The sequence below is a fragment of the Hypanus sabinus genome, chromosome 17, assembly GCF_030144855.1.
Source record: "Hypanus sabinus isolate sHypSab1 chromosome 17, sHypSab1.hap1, whole genome shotgun sequence".
Lineage (NCBI taxonomy): Eukaryota > Metazoa > Chordata > Chondrichthyes > Myliobatiformes > Dasyatidae > Hypanus > Hypanus sabinus.
Window position 1 is genome coordinate 82,667,965 of NC_082722.1, and position 10,882 is coordinate 82,678,846.

Genomic DNA, 10,882 nt, shown 5'->3' on the forward strand with positions numbered 1-10,882 from the left:
ATGTCTGTCCTGAATGGACGTTCCTCTATTGTGAGGCTGTGCCCTCTGGTCCGATACTCACTCATTAAAGGAAACACCCTCTGCACATCCATGTTATTCCAGGCCTTTCAATATTTCAAGTGTGTAGATCCTCAGCATCACACCCTTCAGGTGCTTCTCGAGCTCCCTTCAGAGATTTCCTGTCAAACTCTTCCAGGCTGTCCCACTCCCATTAGGGAGGAGGCTACATTACATCCACACCAGGAGGGCCAGATTCAAACACTGTTACTTTCCCCAAGCAGTAAATCTGACCAACACCTCCACCCACTACTTTATCATTTCCTGTCGATCTCCTTATGTACGGACACTCCTGTGACTAGTGTCCCTTTATGGACATACAATCCATCTGTGCATATAAGCTTATCTTATGTATTTATATTATTGTTTATTATTATATTTTTTTATCTTATTGTGTTTTTGTGCAGAATCAGATTTGGATTAACAACTATTTTGTTCTTCTTTACCTTGTGTACTGGAAATGACATTAAACAATCTTGAATCTCACAATTCTCATGTTTGAATTTTAGTATTTTCTTACAACACTGATCCCTTCAGACCATCCAATTGCTCCTGTTCCCCACCCACCCTCTGTCAGACAGACTGATTCTCCAAGCAGCTACCTACACTAGGGCTAGGTGGACAGTGGGCTACCTACAAGAGTGCTCAGGGAATCAGAATTCTGAGTTCATTTCTGGCGTCCCTCTGCAAGGAGCTTGTTCTTCCTTCCCATGGACGCGGGAGTTTCCTCCGGACACTCAGATTTCCTCCCTCATCGGTTTTATATTGCTCTGTGAGTAGACTAGGGTTCAATAGGTGAGGCACGGTATCTCTAAATAAATAAAATATAAAATGTGGTTGGCGTGGACCGGACCTGTATCCACGCTGTATCAATATAATGAAACTCACCCATCTATCCCTTCAGTGCAAGGTGGGTTACATTAGAATCAAAAACCAGATGGATTTGTGAGGGAGAATATGTGACAACGATAAAAAGTAATGGGCGGCAGGTGAGGAGTGTGGTGAGTTTGCTCTGTTGGACCACAAAGCCTCATTCGGTAGTACAGTAGGTAAATAATGCCGGTTATTGTAGATAAGCGGCTTACATTACAATTGTCCCTCTTCCACTGCTTTCCCTGCTGCACTCTGCCCCCTACTGTGTGCTCCTGCACACTGCTCCCTCCGCTCACCATTTGCTACCATCTGAAGTTTATACTCCTCTGCAAATCTTGAACGAGAACAAGAACTGTACGCTCTTAACATAAGTTCTGGCCATTTTTTTTCCCATTTCCCTCTCTCTGACACACATATTCCAGCATACCATGGGTTAACGGAATCTCAGTCCTGTTTGAACGTCGAAGTTCAGGACACGGGTTCATCCTCCCAAGAACGAGAGGGGCTTGAACTCATGCCCTGAGCTTTTCTATCTAAAACACTCCTCCCCACCCCACAACCAGCTTCCTTCATACCGTGCCCCCCCCCACCCCCGCGCCGCCAGATTCCCAGTGGATGTCCAATTGAAGGAGGAGCAGAATGCCGCAGATCGCTGCTCGGTGCTTGAGGGGTTCCAACAGGACCAGGATCCCAAAGTCCACGCACCCAACTCTCGCCGACACCGAGATGGAGGGTTAGGTTCCCACCAGCGGGAGGAAAGACAGGGGGGGGGGGAGGGAAGGGAGAGAGTGTGTGGGGAGGGGGAGGAGCAGAGACGAAGAGACAGAAAGGCAGGAGGTACCAGCCGCGGTTGGTTACTTTAGCGAGGGACAGGTGAATGTTGGGGAACAGTACAGAGGTAGGGGAGGGGACGGGACGGGAGTCGGACAAGGCTCTGGGCACAGACTGCACAGGAAGGTTTGAACTAACCTCCAGATCCGGAACCCCGCTCGGGCAGACCCAGAGAAAGTGCTACAAGAGTTAAATACAAGCATTTGATTTATTAAACGTTTTCAGGTAAAAGGCATAGTCGTCATACAATGGTCCCAGTACAAATTAGTTGAAAAAAAAAGATAAAAGCCTTCGGGATGGGATGGGGAGCGGCGGGCAATGACTCCGGTTCCGTCACCGCCACCCCCAGTATGGCCCTCGGGCGGCCTGAGAACCACAACAGCTACAAACATCAAAGCTAAATATCAGTCTGGGGTCCCAGGCGGCAGAAATCACAGCGCTGTGCAAGTCTCTGACTCCGCCGAGCACTGTCAGTGTCCCGCTGTCCAGTTCCGGGGCTGCGCAGCGAGGGATCCCGCTTCCATCTGCTCCGCCTGGGTGTCCGGTGCCACTGCCCCGGGGCGTTGTGAGTCCCTGCGCTCCCCCGCCCAGACAGTGGTGAGCGCCCGCACGGCTTCAGGCGCAGCTTCCCATGGCCTTCACCAAGGCGGCCTCGGGTAGTTGTCGGAAGAGCCCCCGGAGCGTGTCCAGCTCCCGGCTCAGCTCCTGGACGCGGCTGCGGAGCCGCTCGTTGTCGCTTGCCAACTCCATCACCTTGTGCTGCGTCTCCACGTTGCGCAGCTTGGCCTTGTCGCGGCTCTTACGCACCGCGATGTTGTTGCGCTCCCTCCTCAGCCGGTACTCCAAGCTGTTCTTGTCCACTGACTTCTTGCTCTTGGCGCCCGGCGGCGGTGCCCTATGCGCCGGCAACGGGCTGGGAACAGGGGTGGGTGGCGGGGTGGGTTGCCCCGGCTGCCCGGGCAGGTGGACGCTGGTCTGGGCACAGTGGGCCACCTGATACTGGAGGTGGGCGCACGGCGCCGGGTTCCGTCCCTCCTCGCTTTGATCAGGCGGTTCCTGTTTCACCACCACCGAGCGACAATACAGCGGCTGCAGCTTACTGTCCCGGTGCGCGAAGCAGGGGTGCCCGGCTGCCATCTCCCCGGCCCCCTTCCCCTTGTCCTGGACCACTTTGGCCAAGTGGCCGTGGTTGCTGTGGAAGAGATCGGCGAGAAACTCATCGTTGAAGGCGGCCGGATCGATGTAGGCGCTGATGTCGATGGAGTTCTCGTTCTCGCAGATGTCGGCCAGCTCCCCGGCCTCTCGGTATACGAAGGGCGGCTGCGGCTCCACCTCGTAGAAGTTGCCGTGCTCCATAGTGAACCTAAAGGCGGCAAGGCATGGCGAGCAGCTCCGGGAATCCAGCCCGGAGAAGCGGCGGGCTTCCCGGGATAGGGCGAGACCTTCAGACACACTCAGCCCCACTTTTCTCCTCCTCCTCTCTCCTCCGTTTCTCCCTCCTTCCCTCTGCCGTCTCTGGAGGTTTCCCCGCGGCGCTCTCTCGCTTCCTATTTATATCGCCAGGCGTTCCTCCGCCCTCCCTCTGACGAGCCATGCGCCAGGCCCTGGACAAACCTCCAGCACCCAGGACGCCGACTCTGAACCCGCCAGCCACAGGGGCCGAGCGGCTGTGGCTGGACTGCGACCCTCCTGCTCCCTCTCCCCTCTCCCTCCCTCCCTCCCTCCATGCCCAGAGAATGACTGTGGATGGGGAAAAAGTGGGGAGCGAGTTGGCTCCGCGCTCCCGGGACGGGTCGCTGCGTATTCCGTGCGGAGAGATCCTGGCTCCGCGAGCGGGAAAGGGTCTGGGATTGGGAGAGCCTGCTGGACTGAGGGGAATAAATGCTTCACACCTCGCCCTACTATCACCTTGTCCAGGGCTGTACAAAGCCTGCTGTCGCAGGTATAGCAGGGAGGCGTCTGGGGGGGGAGTGGGGACAGGTGTCACAAAGCAGAAGCCATCACTTACTGAAAAGAGCGGCAGGGGTCAAAGGGCCGACTGGTCTGCTTTGATTTCCTGTGTAAACAGACCATTGGCTGGACAAGATTTCATTTATTTACGCCACATGGAAGTCTATTCCGCCCATCGAGGGTTTGCCTGCCCCCGGAACAATCCTCTCAGTTCCACTGACTTGCTGAACATGTTCTCCCATCTGGATAATCTACAGCATATTACAGGCCCTTCGGCCCACAATGTTGTGCTGATCATGTACCCTACTCTAGACTTTCCCTACTGTATATCCCTCTATTTCTCTAAGCTCCATGTACCTATCTGAGAGGCTCTTAAAAGACCCTATCGTATCCACCTCCACCACTGCCGCCGGCAGCCCATTCCACGTACCCACCACTCTCTGTGTGAAAAACTTAACCCTGACATCCCCTTGGTACCTACTTCCAAGCACCTTAAAACTATGCCCCCTTGTGTTAGCCATTTCAGTCCTGGGAAAAGGTTTCTGGCTATCCAGTCTATCTATACCTCTCATCATATTATACACCTCTATCACATCCTCCGTCGCTCCAGGGAGAAAAGGCTGAGTTCACTCAACCTGTTCTCATACGGCACGCTCCCCAATCCAGGTAACGTCCTTGTAAATCTCCTCACTATAGAATCCACATCCTTCCTGTAGTGCAGAACTGGACACAGTACTCCAAGTGGACTCTGAACAAGGTCTTATATAGCTGTAACATTACCTCATGATTCTCCTGCCATTAACTCCCAGGAACAATGTACAGCAGCTGGTTAACCCCAACCCATTGCCGAGGCTGGAGGCAAATCAGCCATGGTCATATGGAATGGTGAGGAAGGCTTCCAGGGGTTGGTGAACTACTGCTTTTGCTATTGTGTTTCTATGTCCCATCGCTCTCTCAGGGAAGAGACAGCATGGGCTGTATAGAGTAAACCTTGCGATACACTGTCCTATCACACACTCCCAAACCATGGGCTGTATAGAGTAAACCTTGCGATACACTGTCCTATCACACACTCCCAAACCATGGGCTGTATAGAGTAAAACTGGCTCTACGCTGTCCTATCACACACTCCCAAACCATGGGCTGTATAGAGTAAAACTGGCTCTACGCTGTCCTATCACACACTCCCAAACCATGGGCTGTATAGAGTAAACCTTGCGATACACTGTCCTATCACACACTCCCAAACCATGGGCTGTATAGAGTAAACCTTGTGATACACTGTCCTATCACACACTCCCAAACCATGGGCTGTATAGAGTAAAACTGGCTCTACGCTGTCCTATCACACACTCCCAAACCATGGGCTGTATAGAGTAAACCTTGCGATACACTGTCCTATCACACACTCCCAAACCATGGGCTGTATAGAGTAAACCTTGTGATACACTGTCCTATCACACACTCCCAAACCATGGGCTGTATAGAGTAAAACTGGCTCTACACTGTCCTATCACACACTCCCAAACCAGGACTGGAACAGAATGGGTTGGATGCAAAGTAAAACCCCCTCTACACTGTCTCATCACAATCATCAACTGCCCACACTGTCAGGACAGCGTAGAGGGATGTGTCCAGTGTAAAGCTTCCCCTACACTGCCCCATACACACTCCCAGGACAGGAGCAGCAAGGTTTAGATATGGAACAGAGATGGTAAAAGGCCATTCAGCCCCTTATGCCTGCACTATCACCAATTAGATCATGGATGATCTTCTGCCTTGCTGCTTCCCCACACTAACTGCATTTCCATAAGACATAGGAGCAGAATTAGGCTATTTACCCCATGGAGTCTTCTCCGCCATTCAGTCATGGCTGATTTATTATCTTTCTCAATCCCATTCTCCTGCAAACATCCACCAACATCTGACAATCTCTCCACCATTACCCTGGATATACTGTTGGAGCCTTCACAGTCTCCTACCAGCAAATCTCAATGAGCTACATCTTGCTTAGGTAAGAACATTCTTTGCATCTCAATCCAAGAAAGGCCTTCCCCTTATTTTGAGACTGTGACCCCTGGACCTGGACACCCTATGTAAGGATGGTAGGTGGTCCAAGAGCACGGGCAATATCCAGATTTAATGAGTTATCTCTACTATTATTGATGGATGGACTCGGTGCGGACTGGTTGGCCTGGTACAGAGGCCACAAGACCTCAGACCACAAGACCCTACAGAGGATAAGAAAACCCTCCAGGAGGATCACTGGGATCTCCGTTCCCCCCTGTTTGTGACCTTTATTGGGAGCGTTACAAAGGGTTAGCATTGTTGAGGATCTCCTACCACCTATCCCACAATCTCCTGGACCCACTACCATTAGGAAGGAGGTACAGGAGATTAGGACTAGGATTGCCAGACTGGGTAACAGCTTCTTCTCACAGGCTGTGAAATCAATGAATACCCTGCTACCAATGTCTTGTCACGATGTGGATTTTAATTAATTTTTAATATTATAGTTATGTACTGTGTGCGATATTGCTTGTGGGTGCACTGTGATCTGGAGAAACATTTGTTTTCTGTGGCGGTACATATGTACAATAAGGTGACAATATACTTGAACTTGAACTTCAAAGAGGAGAAGGAATCTGCTATATTCATCAAGACTGCCTGGTTAGAGGTAGCTGGGAAGATGAATAGCAGCAGAATTGTAATCGGGTCATCAGAAACATTTTGGGAGCTACTCAATACACCAAGCAGTTCAGAAGAGATAAACTTGAGAAAGTCTGCAGATGCTAGAAATCTGAAGCAACACAAGCAAAATGCTGCAGGAACTCAGCAGGTCAGGTAGTATTGATAGAAATGAATAGATAGTCGATGTTTTGGGCTGAGACGCTTCTTCAGGAAGGGTCTGAAATGTCAACTGTTTATTCATTTCCAAAGATGCTGCCTGACCTGCTGAGTTCCTCCAGCATTTTGTGTATGTTAAGTCAGAAGAGAACACAGTGTGTGGTTCAAAGATCCAACCCTATTCTCCTTTGCCATTTCAGATTTCTCCATCCCATTGCTCTGTACACCCATCTCTCCACACCAGTCAGCCAGCAGTTTCTTAAAGATAAGCTTTATTTTTCACAGAGAACTTAGGACATTGCAGCACAACACAGGCCTCCAGCCCAAAATGTGCCAACCTTTTAACTTACTCTAAGGTCAATATGACCCTTCCCTTCTACATAGCCCTTCATTTTCCTATCATCCATGTGGCTACCTAAACGTTTCTTAGATGTTCCTAACGTATCTGCCGTGTACTTCAGAACATAAAAACATACAGTGAAATGCATCATTTGTGTCAACGACCAGCACAGTCCAAGGAGGTAGCCCACAGTGCCAACATGGCATGCCCACAATTCACTAACCCTAACCCATACGTGTTTGGAGTGTGGTCACGGGGCCAATGGACAGACTCCTTACAGACAGTGGCCACAATTCACTAACCCTAACCCATACGTGTGTGGAGTGTGGTCACGGGGCCAATGGACAGACTCCTTACAGACAGTGGCCACAATTCACTAACCCTAACCCATACGTGTGTGGAGTGTGGTCACGGGGCCAATGGATAGACTCCTTACAGACAGTGGCCACAATTCACTAACCCTAACCCATACGTGTGTGGAGTGTGGTCACGGGGCCAATGGACAGACTCCTTACAGACAGTGGCCACAATTCACTAACCCTAACCCATACGTGTTTGGAGTGTGGTCACGGGGCCAATGGACAGACTCCTTACAGACAGTGGCCACAATTCACTAACCCTAACCCATACGTGTTTGGAGTGTGGTCACGGGGCCAATGGACAGACTCCTTACAGACAGTGGCAGGAATTGAACCTCGATGATGCACCTCCACCTTGACATTTATTCATCTCCTGCTAAAATGCACCTGCTCCTTTATATGAGTGTTTGATGGTGCCAGTCCCAGCTTGCCAGGACATCTGGGAGCAAAGAGCAGCACGATGGTCAGTCAGCATCACTGCCTCATAGCAAGGTGGACTTCCTCCACATGTTCTGGTTTGCTTCATCACCCTGTGGTGGGCAGGCTGGTAGGTTCACTGCCCACTGTAATTTACCCGATTTAAGAGGATTGGAGGAAAACTGGGATTAATGGGCCAGTGAGATAATTTGGGGACTGGGATTTGCTGTGAGCCACTCCATATGCATGGCCTCTCTTAGTGTTGTAAGAAAATACGCAGAAAGCTCTTCCAATGCAATGGAGCAACACCTCATATCTCAACTGGTAGACTCCAACCTGATGGCATAAACATTGATTTCTCCCCCCTCCCCTTCTGTTCCCCATTCGGGCTCCCCTCTCATCCCTTTCTCTTCTGCTCACCTGCCTGTAAGCTCCATCTGCTGCCCCTCTGGCTCTTTCTCCCATGGTCCATTCTTCTCTCCTATCAGATTCCTTCTTCCTTAGCTCTTTACCTTTTCCACCTATCACCTCCCAGCTTCTTACTTTATCTACCCTCTCTTTCCCCTCACCTGGTCTCATCTATCACCTCCCAGCTTCTTACTTTATCTACCCTCTCTTTCCCCTCACCTGGTCTCACCTATCATCTCCCAGCTTCTTACTTTATCTACCCTCTCTTTCCCCTCACCTGGTCTCACCTATCATCTCCCAGCTTGTACTTCTTCCTCTCCCCCCCCCCCCACCTTATTCTGACTTCTTCCCTCTTCCTTTCCAATCCTGATGAAGGGTCTCAGTCCAAAACATCAGTTCAGTTCTTTATTCTTCTCCATCATGCTGCCTGACCTGCTGAATTCCTTCAGCATTTTGTGTGTTACTCTGGATTTCCAGCATCTGCAGAATCTCTTGTGTTAAAGTCTTGACACTACCCAGGACAGAGATAGCTCAGGTTATATATAGAGTGTAGTTCCCTTGACACTGTCCAGTCACAAGCTCCCAGGGCAGTCAGCACATTAAACAAAGGGTAGACTATCCCAAACAGGGGGGAAAAACAGATTAGAAAGATGGTAAAGTTCCAACTTTACCATACTGTTTAGCATTCCCAGGATGTGAACAACACTGGCTAATGACCCAGTTAAACTCTGTCTATACACTGTCCTGTCGCAAACTCCCTTTTTGGATTAAGTATGGGTTATCTGCAGAGTAAAGCTCCCTCTAGAAAAGAAACAAATCCCGGTTAAAGATAGAGAAGTTCCCTCCACTGTTTTGTTTTGTATCTGAACTGTGACCTATGATGCCCCCTACTGAACTCGTACATTATTGTTCCTTTTCCATTAAAACCTTTTAGATAGTCAACTGATGGTCAATTTTACAGCTGGTTCAGCTGGATTCATGGTGGAACTACATCAAAGTAATTCCATGCTGGCTGAGGTGACACCTCTAAGCAGTTTCTGTGGTACACATTATATATGCCACAGGGGTGTACAGGATGTCCAGGGAGGTGTAGCACCTCTGGTGAAGGGGCTTGTTGGTGGTAGAGGCAGATGTACTATGGCATTTAAGAAACTCTTAGACAGGCACATGAATGATAACAAAAATGAAGAACTATATAGGAGGAAAAGGGTGGATTTATCTTAGGGTAGTTTGAAGGGCTGGATCAGCATCGTGGGCCAAAGGGGCTGTATTGTGTCCTTCGTGAAGATCCACAACTTGATGATGCAGTTTTGTGTTGACTGAAGAGTAAATATTGATCCCCAGCCACAGGGTGGGCGGGGGATGAAATTCATATTTCTACTTCAAAAGTGGGCAGGGGCTCTTTTACATCACCTGGAATGGGAACCTGAGTTGGAGGATGGCAAATCCTGGCACTCTGTTGCAGTACCAAGGGCTCTGTCAGTATCACAGCAGAATGCTGGGCCATGTCTTAGAACAAATGAGAAATCATTATCTGATTAAGTCAGCCCAACCTTGATGTGGAGCTGTCCTTCCAGATTCCAGAGCTGGTGCACTTGGGCCTTGTTTTTAGCTACCCAAGTTATTTTCCTTAAAGACACAAGAGATAGCAGATGCTGGAAATGTTCACTGAAGGAACTCAATGGGTCAGGTAGCATCTGTGGAGGAAATCAATGAGGAGCATTTGAAGGCTCTGGGCCTGTACTCGTGGAGTTTAAAAGAAAGAGAGGGGCTCTCATTGAAACCAATCAAATATTGAAAGAAGAAACAAGAAAAAATCTGCAGATACTGGAAATCCAAGCAACACACACAAAATGCTGGATGAACTCCAGCATCTATGGAAAAAAGTACAATCGACGTTTCCAGCTGAGACCCTTTGGCAGGATTGAAGAAAAAAGACGAGGAGTAGATTCAAAAGGTGGAGAAGTAGAGACGGAAAAACAAGATGATAGGTGAAACCAGGAGTGGGAGAGATGAAGGAAAAAGCTGGGAAATCGATTGGTGAAAGAGATACAGGGCTGGAGAAGGGGGAATCTAATATGAGAGGACAGAAAGGCATGGAAAAAAGGAAAAGGGGGATGAGTACCAGAGGGAGGTGATGGGCAGGCAAGGAGATAAGGTAAGAGATGGAAAAGGGAATGGTGAAGGAGAGGGTGGGGGGCAATACCGTAAGTTCAAAGAATCGATGTTCATACCATCAGATTGGAGGCTACCCAGATGGAATATAAGGTGTTGTTCCTCCGACCTGAGAGTGGCCTCATCATGACAGCAGAGGAGGCCATGGATAGACATATCGGAATGGGAATGGGAAATGGAATTAAAAAGGGGGGCTCCTGGGAGATCCTGCTTGTTCTGGTGGATGGAGCGTGGGTGCTTGGCAAAGTGGTCTCTGATCCAGTATTGGATTCCCAGTACAATATGTGGAAAGTTAAAATCACTAGAAGGGAGAGAATTTGTTAAGTGTGTAAGTTCCCTTCATGAGTACGTAGAAGCAGCACCAATATAGTTGTTGGTGTAGTGTAGGAAAAGTTGGGGAGTGGTAGCAGTGTAGGCTTGGAACATAGACTGTCCACGTAGCCGTCAAACAGGTAGGCATAGCTGGGACCCATGAGAGTGTCCATGGCTATACCTTTTGTTTGAAGGAAGTGGGAGGAGCCAAAGGAGAAATTACTAAGAGTGAGGACAAGTTCTGTTGGAGAGAGGAGAGTGGTGGTGGAGGAGAACTGGTTGGGTCTGGTGTCCAGAAAGAAATGGAGAGTTT

At 49.5% G+C, this 10,882-nt stretch overlaps 1 protein-coding gene across 1 annotated transcript; it reads right to left on the reverse strand.

The window, feature by feature from the left end:
• Positions 1-1,950: 1,950 nt before the first annotated feature.
• On the reverse strand, positions 1,951-3,357 carry cebpa (CCAAT enhancer binding protein alpha). Its single transcript, XM_059993347.1, has one exon. It carries the CDS (start codon positions 3,115-3,117, stop codon positions 2,377-2,379), a length of 741 nt encoding a protein of 246 aa, XP_059849330.1. The 5' UTR covers positions 3,118-3,357; the 3' UTR covers positions 1,951-2,376.
• Positions 3,358-10,882: the final 7,525 nt, after the last annotated feature.